A 20,556-nucleotide genomic window follows, 5' to 3' on the forward strand; every position below is an offset into this window, starting at 1 on the left:
AACTATAACTGCTTCCCCACACATACGAATTATAAAATGGGTTACATAACTACATTGACTATAAGAATTCTGTGGGTGCAGTGTTGTTGAAGTCTGTTCATTCTGCCCATTAAAGTTTGATGTTTGTAATTCAATGTTTCCCTTTCATGATAAACAAGGTAAGATTTTATTATTTCTCCTTGATATGTGGTCAACACTAGCAAGGCAGCATTTATTGCCTATCTCTACTTGCCCTGAGAAGGCACTAGTGGTATTTTACTTGAATTACTGCAGTCCTTGTGGTGAATGATGCTTCCATGGTGCTACTGGATGGAGGATTCCAGGATATTGGACCAGCGATGATGAAGGAACAGCAGTGTAAATCCAAACGCTTGATGGTGTTTGACTTGAAAGAAAACCTGGAATTGATAATGTTCTTAGCGTGCTGGTGCTCTTGTGCTTCACAATGGTAGAGATAGTAAGGGAGGTAGGCATTGTCAACACCTTGGTGAATTGCTGTGGAGCATTCTGTAGATTGTTTCATTTAGCCTTGTAGGTGTTGGAGCATTGAAAAGTCAAGAGATGAGTCACTCATCACAGAATTTCTGCCCTTTTCTCATAGCCATGATATTGGTATGTTTGGTCTACTTAAGCTTGAGGGCAGTGGTGAACCCCTGATGATGATGGAGAAGAATTTAGCGATAATGGTGCTGTTGAATATCAAGAAGAATGGTTGGGCTTTATCTTATTCAAGATGATTGTTAACTTGCATGATTATTCTCTGCAACTTGTCAGCTCAAGTCTGAATGTTGTCCAGGACACACTGGAGGCTGATTTGGGCTATTTCATTGTCAAAAGAGTTGTGAATGAAGCTGTAGAGTTGTCTGTAAACACCCCGTCTTGATTTAGTGAAAGAGAGAACATTATTGATGAAGCAACTGAAAATGATTGAGCTGAGAACACTTCCCTGAATAATAACTGCAGTAATATAATGAGGTTGTGATGATTGACCAGTGACAGCCATGATCATCCTCCTTTTATTCCTGATATGATTTCAGCTGGGATGGGTTTTCTTTTTGATCTCCGTTAACTTTGGTTTTACTAAGACTGTTTCATGCCATTCTCACCCAAGCACTGGCTGGATGTCAAGAGCTAGGTACTGTCACCTTTTCTCTGTCATCGAGATTGTGACCATGCCTTGGTGAAGGATGTGGTATTTTCTGGAGCTGCTTTGCTTTGGCGGAACCCAAAGTGAGTGTCAGCAGCAGCCTATTTTGAGATTAGGTGTTGCTTAATTGCCCTGTTGATGGCTTGTACCTTTACAGATGACTCGGAGGAGGTAGTAGGGTTGTAATTGGCTGGGTTAGATTTATTCTGCTTTTTTTGATGAGACATACCTGGTCTATTTTCTACATTGTTAGGTGGATGCCAGAGTCATAGTTTTATTGGAACAGCTTGACTAGAGGCTTGGCTAATTGTGGTGTGCTGGCTTTTAGTTGAAAGTAAGAAGAAACTCAACAGCAAATTATTTACAAGCAGTACGTGTTGGGATTGAATGATAACTGAATGCTGCTTGAGGATAATAAATTATTTCCACGGTATTTAGTGCTAAATAGGCTTATAACATCTGATCATGTACTTGGCAACAAATCCATGTAAAATTACAGTAATTTGATCAGAACCGAGGCCTGTTTTCATGTAATTTAAGACAACATGACCTTTTATTGATTCTCTATTTATTCCAACTGGTTGAGCTTTGTTTTTGTAATTCAGTCAATTAATATTGTACTTGTGCCCTTGTTCCCTATGAATATGCTTAGCAAATCCCCACACCCCCGCCACCCGCCCTCGTGTTTTTGAGTCTTTTTCACAATGTGTTTATCGGTCTCCTTTGACTCATGTCTGCTGCTCATTTTATTCCGCTTATGTTAAAATGTTAAAGTGGGTGTTTAAGGTCTTCTAAGAAAATCTCTAACATTTTTACTTGTGTTCTTGGAGCTTGTTCTTTTTTAAAAGCAGATTTATTTTATGCCTTTGTCAAGTATTTGTTAAAAGAAGGGCTCTATTAAATTAAATGTTTATATTTATTAAAGCCTGAGGTCTAGAGTCTAAAGATATTTAACATTTTATAGAGCAGATGTCTGAGAAATTCCTGTGACATAAAAACTAGTAGATGCTTAGCCAAACCCATTAACTACGAATATTTTTTAAGCTGAAATGTTTAAAACACACACATGAAAATGATTTGTTGAAAAGAACTTTTGATAATCAGCACTAAATGTGACTACTTTAAATGAACACTTCATCCATTCCAAAAATATATATTAAGACATGATTTAATTTTTTTTTTATTGTACCCACATAAAAATCTCTGAAACGCTGTAGCCACCAACTTAAAATAGAAATGAAATCACAAGTAGCAAAAAATTTAACCAAGGATACATTTGGGTGATAATGTGGTAGGAAGTATCTGCTTGACCGGGGCTGAAATCTGAGACCCAGTGTGAGCTGAATGCAACCAGTGGATAGTGATATGGCCAAGAAGCACTTGACATGCTAGAGAATTAGCAAAAGGTTCATTAAAACCAGAACTTCCTTTGAAATGCAGCCGCAGGGCCTGAACACTAATTCAGGTCTTAAGAATAACCCGATTTTAAAATGAAGGTTTTGGTTTGGATGATGCTGTCCTTGAAACAGGACCATTGTATGTTTTAACAAGGTAAAGCTCAGTTGGTCACGTTCCCACCTCTGAGTCACAAGGAGGGCTTGAGCACAAAAATCAAGGCTGATTCTCTGGTGCAGTACTGAGAGTGTGCTGCCCTGTCAGAGGTGCCAGCTATCAGATGAGGTGTTAACCGAAGCCCTGCCTTCCCCTTCGGGTGGGTGTAAAAGATCCCATGGCATTATTTTGAAGAAGAGCAGGGGAGTTATCCCACTCTCCTGGCCAATATTCATCACTGAGTCAACATCACAAAAACAGATTATTTGGTCAGTATCAGTTTGCTGTTTGAGAGAGCTTGCTGTGTGCAAATTGCCTGCCTCGTTTCCTACATTACAGCAGTGGCTAAACTTCAGAAATACTTCATTGGTTGTTAAGTGCTTTGAGACATCCAGGGGCCATGGAAAGCCCTATACAAATATAAAAGCAAAATATTGTGGATGCTGGAAATCTGAAACAAAAATAAAAATTGCTGGAAAAACTCAGCAGGCCTGACAGCATCTGAGGAGAGAAAGTCTTTCTCTCCTCTATAAATATACTTTTTTTTTCTAACCCTTCAATTGCTTGACCTCTAGCAGCCAGATTTTAAAAGTGGCATTAGTGCCCCAAAGTATTTTTTTTCCATGCTGGTGCTTTAGCATAGCCTTTCCCTGGTACAGTGCTTGACATTCCAACCCGGTCCTCTCAATTGAGTATCATGTTGACTTTCCGTTGTCATGAGAGTTCCGTTCATTGGGCTACAGTACTTTCAGAGCGTGATTCTACAGGGAGCTGGTGCTCATAGAACGTAAAGTGCTTCATGATGCATTGTGGCTCTTGTGTAGTCTGCTGTGAAGAAGAAAACCCTGTTTAAAATTTTGTGCTACTTGTGATTTTATTCTATTTTGGGCTTCACACAATGGTAAAAATTCTGAGGTAATAGAGAGGGTACAGTGTAGATTCACTCATGCTGCTTGTTTTGAAGAAATGCATATGTGAAGAAAAACCTGGAAAATTGGCACTTTTGTTAATGATTTGATAGAGGAGGTTAAAACCATGAGAAGATAGGACTGAGAGGTTAAAATCAAGAAATAGTAGGACAGAGCAGGTTGAAACACTATCTCCAGTGATTGAGGGAACTAGAATAGGGGACATTGCTTGAAGTTTAAATGTAAAATATTAAGACTTGAGAGCAGGAAAAAGCTTTTTTTTGAGTAGGGAGGCTGTTGAGTTGGTGACTGAAGCAGAGACTATGTCAAAATTTAAGAATAATTTGGTTAGATGGTTGTACAAAAGGGGCCATAATGGAATGTGAGGAAGAGTAGCCACATGGATTTGGGCGAATACCCATGTGGAGGATAAATGGCAACTGACTTGTTTCTTTGTTGTAAACTCTATAATACTTCATAAAATTGTTCAACTTTCTGAGAATTATAAATATAGAACAGTATGCAAGAATGATGTGCACTGTAAATTATTGATATTTTATCAAAAAAACCTTTATTGAAATAATGCGGTTATTTGTTTCCAGCACACTCCAACCAGAAATCTGCTTCGGGGCATCCAGACTACTTGTGCAAATGGCAAGGCCTTTCGTACTCTGAGTGCAGTTGGGAAGATGGTGCTCTTATGTCCCGAAAGTTTCAGTCACACATCGATGCATATACAAACCGTAACCAATCCAGATGCATCCCCTTGAAGGAGTGCAAGGTAGATAAATTTAAACATTTGGGTTCATACAAGTTAAAATGTTTTTACATAGCTTAATAAATTAAATACTTCATTTAATAATTAATCTGGTGTATGTTACTTTTAGTTATAAAAATGATAAAGTTTGTAATATTTTCTGTAATTATAAGTAAACAAATTGGCGTTGGCATGATTTGTTTGTTTGATGTCCATTATGTCTTGACAAACTGGAAGATGATAGTATTCTTGAGATGGCCTGGCTACAACATCAGTAGTAGAAAGCAGACAGAAAAGGAAGAAAAGCTATGTTCTGTAAATCAACTGGGAACACCAATGACCAATTTGAGATGTCTTGATAGTGTGTATTCAATTCACTTGCCAAAATTGAGAAAAGCATCGCTTAGCAATCCATGCTATTTTGCAGGAAGCCAGAGTTACCCATAGAAAGGTTTTATTGGCTGAAGACCGATTTGGAATTCCCTGAAGATATAATAGGCATTACATAAATTGAAGCTCTTTCTTTCTGAATTGTGGGGATTAATGTTGACCTCGACTAGAATATTTAGCATAAACCCAAAAATGTAACAGATTCTGTAGCACATGGCTCCCTCAGATAGGGACTCCTCAGCACAGTACTTCAGCACTGGCAATTTTTTATATTTGTTCACAGGACATGGGCATTGGTGGCAGAGCCAGCATTTATTGCCTGTTCATATTTATCCATGAGAACTGGTGGTGAGCCGCCTTCTTGAACTGCTTCAGCCTGTGTGTTGTAAGAATGCCCATAGTGCCGTTAGGAAGGCAGTCCCAGGATTTCCTACCTATCTGCTGCCCTTGTCCCTCTAGATGGTAGTACTCATGGGTTTGGAAGGTGCTGTTGAAGGAGCCTTGGTGAATTCCTGCAGTGCATCTTGTCGATGGTACACACTGCTGCTACTGTACGTCGGTGGTGGAGGGAGTGAATATTTATCGATGGGCTGCCAATCAAGCGGGCTGTTTTGTTCTGGACAGTATCAAGCTTCTTGAGTGTTGTGGGAGCTGCACTTATCCAGGCAAGTGGGGAGTACTCCATCACACTCCTGACTTGTGCCTTGTCGACGGTGGACTGGATCTGGGACTCTGGGTGAGTTACTCGTCGCAGGAGTCCAAGCCTCTGACCTGCTCTTATAGCCACAAGTCCAGTTCAGCTTTTGGTCACAGAGAATCACCAGGATATTGATAGTGGGGGATTCAGTGATGGTAATGCCATTGAACATCAAGGGGCAATGGTTGGATTCTGTCTTGTTGGAAATGGTCATTGCCTGAGGCTTGTGTGGCGCAAATGTTACTTGCCACTTGTCAGCCCAAGCCTGGATATTGTCCAGGTCTTGCTGCATTTGGACATGGACTGCTTCAGTATCTGAGGAGTCCCGAATGGTGCTGAGCATTGTGCAATCATCAGTGAACATCTCCACTTTTGACCTTATGTTGGAAGGAAGGGTCATTGGTGAAGCAGCTGAAGATGGTTGGGCCGAGGACACTACACTAAGGAACTCCTGCAATAATGTCCTGGTTGAGATGACTGACCTCCATCAAACACAACCACCTTCCTTTGTGCTTTGTATGACTCCAACCAGCAGAGAGTTTTCCCCCTGATTTCCATTGACTTCAGTTTTGTTAGGGCTCCTTGATGCCACACACTGTCAAATTCTGCCTTGATGTCACCTCTTCTCTGGAGTTCAGCTCTTTTGCCCGTGTTTGAGCCAAGGCCGTAATGAGGTCAGGAGCTGAGTGGCCCTGGCATCAGTGAGCAGGTTATTGCTAAGCAAGTGCCGCTTGACAGCACTGTTGATGACCCCTCCCGTTACTTTACTGATGATCGAGAGTAGATTGATGAGCGATAATTGGCTGGGTTGGATTTGTTCTGCTTTTTGTGTGCAGGACATACCTGGGCAATTTTACAAACAACTTGGTGGATACCTGTGTGGTAGCTGTACTAGAACAACTTGGCTAGGGGCACGGCAAGTTCTGGAGCAGTATTCTTCAGTACTTTTGCTGGAATATTGTCCAGGCCCATAGTCTTTGCAGTATTCAGTGCCTTCAGCCGTTTCTTGATATCACGTGGAGTGAATTGAATTGGCTGAAGACTGGCATCTATGATGCTGGGGACCTCCGGAGAAGGCCTAGATGGATCATGCACTTGGCAATCCTGGCTGAAGATTGTAGCAAATGCATCAGCCTTATCTTTTGCACTGATGTGCTTGGCTCCTCCATCATTGAGGATGGGGTTATTTGTGGAGCTGCCTCTTCCAGTGAGTTGTTTAATTACCTTAAACCATTCATGATTGGATTTGGCAGGACTGCATGGCTTAGATCTGATCCGTTGGTTATGGGATCACTTAGTGCTGCCTTTTACTTGCTGCATATGCTGTTTGGCATGCAAGTAGCCCTGTGTTATAGCTTCACTAGGTTGGCGCTTCATTTTTAAGTATGCCTAGTGCTGCTCCTGTCATGCACTATTCATTGAACTAGGGTTGATCCCTGGCTTGATAGTAATGGTAGAGTGGGGGATATGCCATGCCATGAGGTTACAGATTGTGTTCAAGTACAATTCTGCTGCTGCTGATGGTCCACAGTGCCTCGTGGATGCCCAGTCTTGAGTCTTGTTTGAAACCTATCCCATTTTGTATGGTGGTAATGCCGCACAACACGATGGAGGGTATCTTCAGTGTAAAGGCAGGACTTCGTCTGCACAACGACTGTGTGTGGTGGCCACTCCTACTGATACAGTCATGGACAGGTGCATCTGCGGCACTTCACGGTTGGTGAGGATGAGGTCAGCTATGTTTTTCCCTCCTGTTGATTCCCTCACCTCCTGCCGCGGACCTAGTCTAGCAACTATGTCCTTTAGCATTCGGCCAGCTCTGTCAGTAGGGGTGCTACTGAGCTACCCTTGAAGTCCTACATTGAAATCCCCCACCCAGGGTACATTCTGCGCCCTTGCCACTCTTAGTGCTTCCTCCAGGCGGCGTTCAACATGAAGGAGCACTGATTCATCAGCTGAGGGAGGGCAGTCCATGGTAATCAGGATGTTTCTTTGCCCATGTTTGACCTGATGCCATGAGACATCATGGGGTCCGGAGTTGATGTTGAGGACCCCCAGGGCAACTCCCTCCCGACTATAACAAAAACAGAATTACCTGGAAAAACTCAGATCTGGCAGCATCGGCGGAGAAGAACAACGTTGACGTTTTGAGTCCTCATGACCCTTCAACAGAACTAAGTAAAAATAGGAGAGGGGTGAAATATAAGCTGGTTTAAGGTGGGGGGGTGGGGGGAGAGAAGTGGGGGGGGGTGGTGGTTGTAGGGACAAGCAGTGATAGGAGCAGATAATCAAAAGGTGTCACAGACAAAAGAACAAAGAGGTGTTGAAGGTGGTGATATTATCTAAAAGAATATGCTAATTAAGAATGGATGGCAGGACACACAAGGTACAGCTCTAGTGGGGGTGGGTGAGGTAAGACTAAAAGGGGATAAAAGGTATAGATTTAAAAGTAATGGAAATAGGTGGGAAATGAAAAATCTATATAAATTATTGGAAAAAACAAAAGGGAGGGGGAAGAAACGGAAAGGGGGTGGGGATGGAGGAAGGAGTTCAAGATCTAAAATTGTTGAATTCAGTATTCAGTCCGGAAGGCTGTAAAGTGCCGTTTCTTCCCCCTCCCTTTTGTTTTTTTCCAATAATTTATATAGATTTTTCTTTTCCCACCTATTTCCATTATTTTTAAATCTATACCTTTTATCTCCTTTTAGTCCACCCCCACTAGAGCTGTACCTTGCGTGTCCTGCCATCCATTCTTAATTAGCACATTCTTTTAGATAATATCACCACCTTCAACACCTCTTTGTTCTTTTGTCTGTGACATCTTTTGATTAGCTGCTCCTATCACTGCTTGCTTGTCTCTACAACCACCCCCCAGCCACTTCACTCCCCCCACCCTCCCACCTTAAACCAGCTTATATTTCACCCCTCTCCTATTTTTACTTAGTTCTGTTGAAGGGTCATGAGGACTCGAAACGTCAACTTTGTTCTTCTCCGCCAATGCTGCCGGACCTGCTGACTTTTTCCAGGTAATTCTGTTTTTGTTTTGGATTTCCAGCATCTGCAGTTTTTTATTTTTATCCCTCCTGACTGTTTACCACTATGCCACCACCTCTGCTGGGCCTGTCCTGCCCGTGGGACTGGACATACCCAGGGATGGTAAATCTGGTGTCCGGGACAATATCTATAAGGTATGATTTCAGGCTGTTGCTTGACTAGTCTGTGAGGCAGTTCTCCCAATTTTGGCACTAGCCCCTAGATGTTACTAAGGAGGATTTTGCAGGGTGGACAGGACTTAGATTGCCGGTGTCGTTTCCGATGCCTAAGTCAATGCCGATGGTGTCTGGTTTCATTCCTTTTTTTGTGACTTTGTAACGGTTTGTTACAACTGAGCGGCCTGCTAGGCCATTCCAGAGGGCATATAAGAGCCTGGAGTCACCTGTATGCCAGACCAGGTAAGGACGGCAGATTTCCTTCCCTGAAGTACATTAGTGAACCAGCTGGGGTTTTACAACAATCAACAATGGTTCCATGGTCATCATTAGACTTTTTATTGAATTCAAGACTTTTGTTGAAATTTTTTTTTATTGAATTCACATTCCACTATCTGCTATGGCGGGATTTGAACCCGGGTCCCAGAGCATAACCCTGTGTTTCTGGATTGCTAGTCCAGCCACAATACCATTACGCCCTCGCCTCCCCCTGACTTGTGCCTTGTAGACAGTGGCCAAGTTTTGGGGAATCAGGAGGTGAGGTATTCTCCACAGAATTCCCAGCCTCTGACCTCAGAATTCCCAGCCTCTGACCTGCTCTTGTAGCTACAGTTTTTGTATGGCTAGTTCAGTCTCTGGTCAGTGGTAACCCTCCAGGATGTTGATAGTGGGGGATTTAGTGATGGCGGTGACATTGAGTGTGAAGAGGAGATGGTAAGATTCTCTCTTGTTGGAGATGATCATTGCCCGACTTGTGTGACGTGAACATTACTTGCCACTTAACCCAAGCCTGAATATTGTCCTGGTCTTGATGCATATGGACACGGACTGCCCCTGTATCTTAGGAGCCATGAATGTGCTGAACGTTATGCAATCATCCATGAATATCTTCGCTTCTGACCTTATAATGGAGGGAAGGTCATTGATGAAGCAGCTGAAGATGCTTGGGCCCAGGACACTACCTCTTGGGGTCCAGAGTAGATGTTGAGACTGTGCCACCGCCACTGGTGGTCTGTTTTGTCGATGAAACAGGACATACCCAGGGATGGTGATGGTGGTGCCTGGGGCATTACCTGTAGGGTATGATTTTATGAGCATGACTATGTTAGGCTCTTGCCCCCAGATTTTGGTAAGGAGGACTTCGCAGGGTTGATGGGGCTGGGTTTGCCATTGTCGATTCCGATGCCCCGGCTGATGCCAGATGATCCGTCTGGTTTCATTCCTTTTTTGAGACTTTCTAGCATTTTGAAACAACTGAGTGGCGAGTTTGGTCACTTCAGAGTGCATTTAAGAGCCACCCACATGTCGGCCTAGGGGTAGAGGTACAGGCAGCAGATTTCCTTCCCTAAGGGACATTAGTGAACCAGATAGGTTTTTGCGACAATCGACAATGGTTTCATGGTCACCATTGGACTAACTTTTAATTCCAAATTTATTACTTGATTTTAAATTCCACCAGCTGCCGTGGTGGGATTTGAACTTGTGACCCCTGAGCATTAGCCTGGGCATCTGGATTGCCAGGCAAGTGACATTACCGCAACACCACCAGCTCCCCCGTGGCAGGATCTTTGCATTCAGGGCTTCAAGTTTTGATTTCAATCTCAGAAGCATTCTATGGCCTGGTTACTGAGACGTATGTTAATTGCAAGATATCCATTACTTGGTGCTACAATGTTTAATGATGTTGCAGTATGTTAGCTAGTCCAGTGGATAATCTGAAATGCCTCCTGTTCAGCATTTGCTTTAAAAGTTAATGTTATTTGGGTTCATGTGGGTTTTTCAGTGTTTTATTTGGTATTCCTTTTAATGAAACCTATTTGGAAATTGAGTTTAGTTGGTTCATTCTATTTCGCAGCTGAGACCTTTATTTAGCTCTTCGGAGACTAATGTGCCCATGTTTCAAACATCTTTAAAATGTTTTTTTTAATAAAAGCAGGGCTGTTGCTAGCTATAGCTTGTGATGTTCATGCAAGTCCTGACTGTAGACCATCCATTTTTGATTTGGCCTAACCTTTTGGTAACTTTTTAGTCCAAAGTTGTTCCCTTCAATGAAATGTTGCCTCGTTGTTTTATCCACTTAGTTGGAAATGTGGAATCTATTGTGGGATACTTACAGAGCTCTAAATATGTGTTTTATTACGAACAATTTAAGGCTTTGAAGCTGCACAGAAATTTGTTTCCTGTGATGCAAAATGAATACAAATCGATAATTAAGCAACCTGTGACTTCATGGGTGATTAGCAGCATCTGACAATGCTGTTTTGTAGGGAAGAATTCCAGGGGCAGTTTAAGGGTAAATAGCACTAAGGAAGCTATTCTGTTCATTATGTCCATGATGGGGCATTTCATTGGCTCTATTACTCCTTCCTTGGTATCTGTTAATTGGTGGTATATAACAAGGTTGTGTTTTGGAGCAATGTTTAGACATTTATTTTGCTTATACAGGTTTTGAAGCAAAGACCCAGGTTTGTTACACTGAAGAAGCAGCCAGCGTATATTGGAAGTGCTGATGTATTGGAGCTCCGCGATTATCAGTTAAATGGTTTAAATTGGTTGGCACACTCCTGGTGCAAGTAAGTAGTTATGAATTCATATTTGAGATTTCAAGATTATGGAGGTAAATTTTTCCCTTGGGCACATTAGGAAATTGGATACATGTTGCACTGATTCGGTTACAGTTCAAGTTTCTGCTAAAATGCATTAACATTATCACAAACGTAAAATCTACATGAACCAGTGAAACTGTTTGACATAATAGAAGAAAATAATTTTTCTTTTTGCAATAAAAAGCATTAATTGTACCTAAGGGTGGTAGCCTGGTAGTTTTATTAATACAGACTAAAATGTGTTTATCTCAAGAGAATGGGCATTTTAATAAAAGAATCTTGTCCTCCACCTGTGAATAACCTTATTTTAAGTCGCTCAAAATGACTTAAAATATATATACTGAACTTCTGTTAGTTCATTGGTGTATACCAGACAATTTCTTAGTAAATAAAATATTTAACGGAATCTAAAAACTTTTAAAACATACAAACTAGTGTCTGTGTGCCAAAGAAAATGAGCACAATTTGAACATCTATCTCGAACAGAAACACGATACCCTCCTCATTTTGATCTGGGTGGATATGGCCAGTTTTGTGGGTGGAGCCAACTTGAGACAATATTATTATTAACCTAATGTTAACAATCATGATACTCAATTTAAGCCTGGTGTAACTAAAGTTTAAAATTCCCAAACTTTTCTACTGGTTCAGCTAGTTTCGCCTGGATTATGTTTTAATTATATTCAATCGTATGTAGGTAGTGGGCATTAACTGGGGATTTACTTGTGCTCCTATAAATAGGAACAGACTGAAATTGTGGGCTAAGTTAAGAGGTGCGTGTTTGCATTGTGTATTTCTATAAATAAAGTTTATCACAGTGTGCAAGGATTGGCTCCAGATCTATCCTTCACCGCTTGGCTTTCTGGAAAAGAAAACTATATTGATAAAACTAGTGGAAATGGTATCTCTTTATTTGTAATTGTTTCATTTGCTATCATTTCTTTCCATTTTAATCTTTGAGTCATAGGAAACAATTTTGACCTAAATCTGTAGCTAATATTTTTCACAAAAATGAGAGTAATTATATGTAAATTTAATGGTATTGTAAGTTTTTTTTTACATTGGCTTGGCACTGACATTGCATTACTGTTTAAACTGCCAGTTTAACACATTACCCATTTTATATATAAGATTAATTCATAATCGGATCTCTCAAATGAGGATTTTTCTTTTCTAACTACTTTTTAGAATTCTTAAAAAAACAAGATGCTGGAAAAACTCAGCAGGTCTGGCAACATCTGTAGAGAGAGAACCAGAAGTAACGTTTCGAGTCTGTATGACTTCTTCACAGCTTCACTTCTCTGAAGAAGAGTCATACAGACTTGAAACGTTAACTTTGTTTCTCTCTCCACAAATGCTGCCAGACCTGCTGAGCTTTTGCAGCATTTTTTGTTTTTTTCCACATTCCCAGCATCTGCAGTATTTTGCTTTTGTTTTAGAATTTCTACCTGTTTTTTGCACAGCACATGGCGATAATTATAACATGCAGTGATGAAATAGAATGGTTACAGCACAGGAGGTAATTTGGCCTGTCGTTTCCGTGTTTCTGCAAGAGCAGCCCCCGGTCCCACTCTCCCACCCTTTCCCCGTAGCCCTGCAAATTTTTCTATTCAGATAATTATCCAATTCTCTTATTGAAGCCCCGATTGAATCTTTCTCCACCACACACTCAAGCTGTATATTCCAGATTTTAACCACTTGCTTCATAAAAACGTTTTCCTCCATGTCGTCATTGCTCCTTTTGCCAATTATCTCAAATTGGTGTTCTCTGATTCTTGACCCTTCTTCCAATGGAAATACTTTATGCCTATCTACTCTGTCTTGACTCCTCTTGATTTTGAACAGCTGTATTAAACCTTTTTTCTCGAAGGCAAACTACCCCGGTTTCACTAATCAATCTACATAACTGAAGTTCCTCATCCCAGAAACCATTCTCATAAATCTTTTCTGCATCCTCTCTTATGCCATCACATTCTTCCTTTAAAGTGTTGTGCCCAGAATTGGACACAATCAGTACTACAGTTGAGACACAACGATATTTTATAAAAGTTCACCATAACTTTCTTGCTTTTGTTCTCTAATTGTTCTCTATGCCTCTATTTAAATTGCCCAGGATTCCTATGCTTTTTTAACTGCTTATTCACCTGCCCTGCCATCTTCAATGATTTGTGCACGTATACCACCAGGTCCCTCTGATCCTGCACCCCCTTCATAATTGTATTCTTTATTGCCATTCCTTGTTCTTCCTATCAAAATATGTCACTTCATATCTCTGCATTAAATTTCATCTCCACATGTCCATCCATTCCACCATCCCATCTATGTCCTCTTGAAGTCAATCACTTTGGGCCAAAGGGCCTGTTTCTATGCTGTATAACTCTGTGACTCCATGAATATCCTCTTCACAATGCACAGTCCTTCGAAGTTTTGTGTCATCTGCAAATTTTGAAATTGTGCCCTGCCTAAGTCAAGGTCAGATGCAAAACATGGTAATAATTTCAACAGAAGAGCAAACTCCTCAACTATCAACTAATTATGAACCACAGGGAAATGAAATTTAGGACAATAAATTTCCTGCTTAGATAAAATAGGAATGCTGTTCTGAATCTGGCTGTCTTAGGGCATGGGAGCAGAGCTATGCCACATAGACCAGCACAGCCATAGCACTCAAGTTCAGTATAGCCAATATTAAATCATCACTAAGAAACGGCACTCACCATGTGATTTTTCCATCACGTTATCTAGTGTTGCCCATCTCTAGAAGACTGGAAATTACCAAATGAATAATTAACAATTAAAAGCAACATACTGTTGGAGATCAGAAATGAAAGCAGAAAGTGCTGGAAAATTTCAACCGTCTAGCAGCATCGGTGGAGAGAGAAATGGAGTTAATATTTCAAATCCAAAATAACTCTTCGTCGGAATTAGATTCCAGTTTCAAAGAAGAGTCATGTTGGATTCAAATAATTAACAGTCTCACTCGCAGGATAACCACAACCAGAATAAGTCCGACATTGAGTGGAAGCAATTATTATATCTTACCAGTTAGATCTGGTGTTACACGTGATGGGTCAGAGGTTGTGGCCATTTTTTTTTACCTGTCTTGGATGCCTACTTTGCTGATTCTCTGCACTTCTCTTTTTTTCTGTTCAGTCTTTTCTTTGCTGTCTGTCCCTACCCCCTACCCCCTTTACACTTTCTTTCATTTCAGGATACATGTGGTTGGAATGGTTGTGATAAGGAAATAACTCCTTTTACATCCTTCCATTACTCATATTTAGTCCTACTTCCTCACTCCCATTGTATCTCCTCCACATTCCCACTGCCCCTGTATGCTGTCCATACTTCTTTAATACTTAAGCTAACATTAAACAATCTTAAATGTTATAGTTTAATTGGTTTCCTTACATTTTAATTCTCTGACAGTTGAGAAAAATGAAAGTGAGCAGTTAAAATATGCTAATTTGCAATGATCATTTATTGATGTCTTCATTTCATAGGAACAATAGCGTCATTCTCGCTGATGAAATGGGTCTTGGGAAAACCATACAAACCATCTCCTTCCTCAGCTACGTGTTCCATGAGCACCAGCTGTATGGTCCTTTCCTATTAGTAGTTCCGCTCTCAACACTCACTTCCTGGCAACGAGAAATTGAGATGTGGGCGCCTGAAATGAATGTCGTGGTTTACTTGGGGGACATCAGTAGCCGTAATATGGTAAATTGCTGTTTTGATATTATACATTGCCATATCCAGCAGCTAGATTTTTTGGTCTTAAAAGGATGTAGCTTAACTTTGAGTGCATATTCTGAAATACATAGCCTATTTAAAATGATACATCATGTGATATTTTATGTGCATCATTGCAGGAAATCCATTTAATTAATGTAAATTTGTCAGGCAAATCAATATCAGGTGCAACAATAGCTTGTGCCCCTAGCAATTTTATTCATCAACAGTTTGCATTTATATAGCGCCTTTAGTTAAACCTTCCAAAATGCTTCACAGAAGCATTATAAAACAAAACTTGACATCAAGGCGCAGAAGGAGATGTCAAAAAAGTAGGTTCTAAGTAGTGCACTAAAGGAAGAAAGAGACACTGAGAGGGTCAGGAGGGAATTCTAGAGCTTACTGCCTTGGCAGCTGAAAGCACAATCAACAATGGTGGATTGATTAATATTGAGGATGAACAAGAGGTAAGAAAAAGAGGAGCACAGACATCATGGAGGGTTATGGCCTGGAAGAGATCACAAAAAAAGGGAGGGCCGAGGTCATGGTAGGGTTGAAAGTAAGGAGGAGAATTTTAAAACCAAGGCATTGTTGAATTGAAAGCCAACCTGTGTCAATAAGAACAGGGGTGATGGGTAAACAGAACTTGTTGTGAGTTAGGATATAGGCAGCAGAATGTTGGATGACCTCAAGTTTATGGAGGGTTAAATGTAGCAGGCTGACCAGGAGGGCATTGGAGTGGTCAAGTCTAGAGGTAACAAGGGCATGGATGAGAGGTTCAGAAACAGATGAGCTGAACGAGGACAGAATCACGTGATGTTATGGATGTGAAAATAGGCAGTCTTAGTGATGGCATAGATACATGGCCGGAAACTCAACTCAGTCATATTTGACCCCCAAGGTTGCGAACAGCCTGTTTCAGCCTAAAATAGTTTCCAGGAAGAAGGATGGAGTTAGGTGGCTGGGAAAATTAGTTTGTGGTGGGAATCAAACGGAATGGTTTCTGTCTTTCCAATATTTAGTTGGGGAAAATTTCTGCTCATCCAATGCTGGATGTTGAATAAGCAGTCTGACAATTTAGAAATGGTAAAGGGATTACGTAAGGAATAGTTGGGTGTTGTCAATGTGCCAATGAACATTGGCAGATTTTAAATGATGTGCTCAAGGGGCAGCATGCAGATGAGAAATAGGTGAGGTCCAACAATAAATCCTTGGCGTCACCAGAGGTCATAATGCAGGAATGGGAAGAGTACTCATTGCAGGTGATCCTCTGACTATGACTGGATAGATAAAAGTGGAACTAGGCGAATGCAGTCCCACCTGGCTGGACGACGGTAGAGAGACATTGGAGGAGGATGTTGTGGTCAGCCATGTCAAATATTGCAGACAAGTCACAACGGATGAGGAGGGATAGTTTGCCTTTGTCACAGCCACGTAGCATGTCACTTTTGATTTTGAGACGAGCGGTTTTGGTACTGTGGCAGCAGTAGAAACCTGACTGGCGGAATTCAAACTTGGAGCCCTGCAAAACATGTGTTTGGGAAGTGACAGTGTGTTCAAGAACTTGGCGAGGAAAGGAAGGTTAGTGATGAGGTGGTAGTTTGCAGGATCAGAGGGGTCAAATCTTTTTTATTTGCGGAGAAGAGTGATAACAGCAGATTTGAAGAAGAGGTATCTGATGGGACGTAGCAATTAACACTTTCAGCTAAAATGGGAGCTAGGAGGGGAAGTTGGGTGGTCACCAGTTTAATGGGAATAGGATTGAGGCAGCAGGAGGTGGGTCTCATGAGCAGGATGAACTCTGAGAGGGCATGAAGAGAAATAGGAGTAAACTAGAAAAAGATGGGAATTCAAAGTTGGGACAGGGGTACCTTAAGAGGAAATTTGGCCAAGTGGGCTATGGTAAGGGAGGCAAGGAAGTGGCAGAAGCAGCTGATCTGATGGCCTCAATGTTAGGGATAAAGAAGTTCATGAGCTCCTCACATTTATTGGAGGTGAGGGTGGGAGCAATGGGAGTGCGGTCTAAGCAGATGGTTTGTAGTAGAGAAAAGAAGCCAGGAATAGTGAGCAGCTTTAGCAGATGAGAGCGGCACCTGATAGTGCTTTGTGGTTCATTTGTGGTTTGTAGATCTGGTGCAGAATGGCTATACCAGTGTTTTGGTGTGCTAAAAATTGTTACTTTATGGAGATTTTTATAAAAGTGATTATCTGCAGTCACTTTCATGTTCGAACATAAAAAATTCTTGGACTGGAAATGACCCTAAACACCCCCTCCCCCCCACCACCACCACCACCAGCCATGCAATCTCCTGGAAGAAGCAAAAACGGAGGGCGAATAAGGGGGAAAAAATCATCTCAAATTTCCCTCCACCCTTGATTCAGTCCAGGAGATTACTTTGACGTGTACATTAACAATCCAATTATGATGTGTTCTCTGCCTCAGCCAACAAACAGTCCAACGCCACTTTGAAAGCTTGCAAAGTATGAGCACACAAGCTGGGACAAATAAAACCATTAGACATAGGAGCAGAAATTAGGCCATTTGGCACATCGAGTCTGGTCTGCCATTCAATCATGGCTCTCAAGTTTCTCAACCCCATTCTCCCGCCTTCTCCCCGTAACCTTTGATCCCCTTGCCAATCAAGAACCTATCTATCTCGGTCTTAAATACACTTAATGACCTGGCCTCCACAGCCTTCAGTGGCAGTGAATTCCATAGATAATTCCAGAGGCTCACTACTTTCTGGGAGCTGAACAGCCTGTTATCTAGCCTATGCTTTTGGTTAGTTTAAATGCATGTCCCCTAATCCTTTTCAATTTGTCAATGTGAAACAATCTATCAATCAAAATGCAGTCCAGCCTTTGATTATTTTAAATTTGTTCTCCTGTTAGATAAGAACATACGAATGGATGCATCCTCAGACTAAGCGATTGAAATTCAATATCTTGTTGACAACGTATGAGATTTTGCTGAAGGACAAGGTGAGAACACAACCAGCTGAATAGTTGGTTTTTTTAATTCATAATCATCACAAGGGAACATTTTCAGTGCAAGTCTTCACTATAGACTCACCCCAGTTCTGTATTTAAAAAACAACTGTTATGTATTTTATAAGGATGCTACACTGCAAAAATCTTTCATATGTGTACAGATTTTCTTGTCATAACCTATAACATTATTGATGTTAAGCCGATGAAGCCATTTAGTGTGCATGTTTGTACGAGCATTCAAGGAAATCTCAAAGATGACACTAGGTTCAGAAATGCAGTTCATCGTCTTGAATGTTAATCATATAAAGTGATGTGACTTAAAAAAATTGAGCGCTAAGAACCATTAAACAGAATGATCTAATGAAGCCAATGTTTAGATTTCGAATTATAGAATATCTTTAAATATCTTTGAATATTTTCAAAAAAGTAATTTCTGATATCTCAGAATGCTTATATTTCCCAGCTTTGCAATGGGAAGTAGCGAAGTAAATACGTAGTGTATTTAAATGAAAACAAAATGCAGTAAATATTCAGCAAGATTGGCAGCACCTGGAGGGAGAGAAACAGAATTAACTTTTCAAGGCAATGACCAGAACTGTTCAAAGACTATTGATCTGAATTGTTTGTTAATTTTCTTTGCAGATGTTGTCTAATCTTTTGGGAATGTCCAGCATTTCGTTTTTATTTCAGATTTACAGCATCTGCTTTTGCTTATGCAGATTTGAATGCTTTTTTTCACCTATGAAACATGAGTCAGAATGAAGGTAGCACTGATCAGATAGCATTTTCAATGCACTAGAGAAAAGACTGCTCACTAACAATGCAGTTCAGAGGTCAGATTGTTGCTAGAGAAAAGTAGGAAGTCACGTGGCAGTAAAGGATATTCTTCAAATAGTAGGGTTACGGCGCATTATTGGGACAAGATTAATTAAAATCCAGCTTGAAACCTCATAATATTGAGCATCCAAATGTTTGATTGAAGTAGTCCATGTCCAAATGCAGCAAGACCTGGACAATATCCAGGCTTGGGCTGACAAGTGGCAAGTAACAATTGCACCACACAAGTGCCAGGCAATGATCACCTCCGACAAGAGAGAATCTAGCCATCGCCCCTTGACATTCAATGGCATTACCATTGCAGAATCCCCTGCTATCAACATCCTGGGGAGATTACCATTGATAAGAAACTGAACTGGACTAGCCATATAAATATTGTGGCTACAAGAGCAGGTCAGAGGCTAGGAATCCTCTGGTGAGTAACTTGCCTTTGGACTCCCCAAAGTCTGTCCACCATCTACAAAGTACAAGTCAGGAGTGTGATGGAATACTCTCCACTTGCCTGGATGAGTGCAGCTGCAACAACACAAGAAGCTTGACACCACCCAGGACAAAGCAGCCCGCTTGATTGGCATCCCATCTGCAAAAATCATTGCCTCCACCACCAACACAATGTATACCAACTACATGATACACTGCAGGAACTCACCAAACCTCTTCAGACAACACCTTCCAAACCCATGAGCACTACCATCTAGAAGGACAAGGGCAGCAGACATTTGTGAAACACCACCACTTGGAAGTTCCCCTCCAAGACACCATCCTGACTTGGAACTATATCGCCATTCCTTCACTGTCGCTAAGTTAAAATCCTGGAACTCCCTTCCTAACAGCACTGTGGGTGTACATATCTACATGGATGGCAGCGGTTCAAGAAGGCAGCTCACCACCACCACCTCGAGGGCAATTAGAGGATGGGCAGTAAATGCTGGCTTAGCCAGTGACACCCACATCTCATGAGCAAATTTTTAAAAATGATTTAAACTTTGGGACAGAGTTATGATGGCTAAGTTGGTAAACACATCCTGGCGTACTTGTTGCTTTCACTTCTGTGGCAGGTCCAAGATTTGATAAGTTAACAAAATTCCCAGAGCAAGGGAAAAGAAAATCATTTGTTAACATATGAGCTGTGTTCAAAAGTGCTTGAATATGTATGTCATGTGTCAGGCTGAGCTGTGAGAGCCCTGTATAAAATAGCTGTCAGACGTTTCCTAAAATGTCGCACAAACAGCTGGCATTTTGGGTAAGCTACAGGTGGATTACCAACCTCTGCAATTATCTCCTAGCATGAGTCACTGGATTCTACAGTTCTGTAGTTTTAATGTTGAGTTTTTAGTCCACTAAGTAGAAACATTGCAGCATTAAGTGTTGGTAAAGTCCATTCCGAGGTTTCAAACCTTTTCCAGATGAATTTTCAAAAAGTGAAACATGTCAGTAAATGTAAATTTAAAATATTTCTAAATATTACAGTTTAACATTTTGTTTCAGTCATTCCTTGGAGGTGTAAATTGGGCTTTCATTGGAGTGGACGAAGCCCATCGTCTGAAGAATGATGACTCTCTCCTTTATAAAACCATGATGGACTTTAAGTCGAATCACAGGCTGCTCATAACTGGGACTCCACTCCAAAACTCACTCAAAGAGCTCTGGTCTCTCCTTCACTTCATCATGCCAGAAAAGTAAGAGTGACTAAGAATTCTGGTTTGATAACATAGGAGTAAAAACGTAGAGAGA

The 20,556-nt window shown here is 41.1% G+C and overlaps 1 protein-coding gene across 3 annotated transcripts in view; it reads left to right on the forward strand.

Moving 5' to 3' along the window:
* chd1 (chromodomain helicase DNA binding protein 1) overlaps positions 1-20,556 on the forward strand; it is a 203,795-nt gene that overhangs the window by 110,030 nt on the left and 73,209 nt on the right. For all 3 annotated transcript variants that reach the window (XM_041185542.1, XM_041185544.1, XM_041185545.1), the window contains 5 exons: positions 4,209-4,387; positions 11,105-11,232; positions 14,766-14,982; positions 17,887-17,976; positions 20,311-20,501. In XM_041185542.1, coding sequence (XP_041041476.1) covers positions 4,209-4,387; positions 11,105-11,232; positions 14,766-14,982; positions 17,887-17,976; positions 20,311-20,501 — 805 coding nt within the window. The remainder of the gene's footprint in view (positions 1-4,208; positions 4,388-11,104; positions 11,233-14,765; positions 14,983-17,886; positions 17,977-20,310; positions 20,502-20,556) is intronic.

Source organism: Carcharodon carcharias, chromosome 4 (genome assembly GCF_017639515.1).
Source record: "Carcharodon carcharias isolate sCarCar2 chromosome 4, sCarCar2.pri, whole genome shotgun sequence".
Lineage (NCBI taxonomy): Eukaryota > Metazoa > Chordata > Chondrichthyes > Lamniformes > Lamnidae > Carcharodon > Carcharodon carcharias.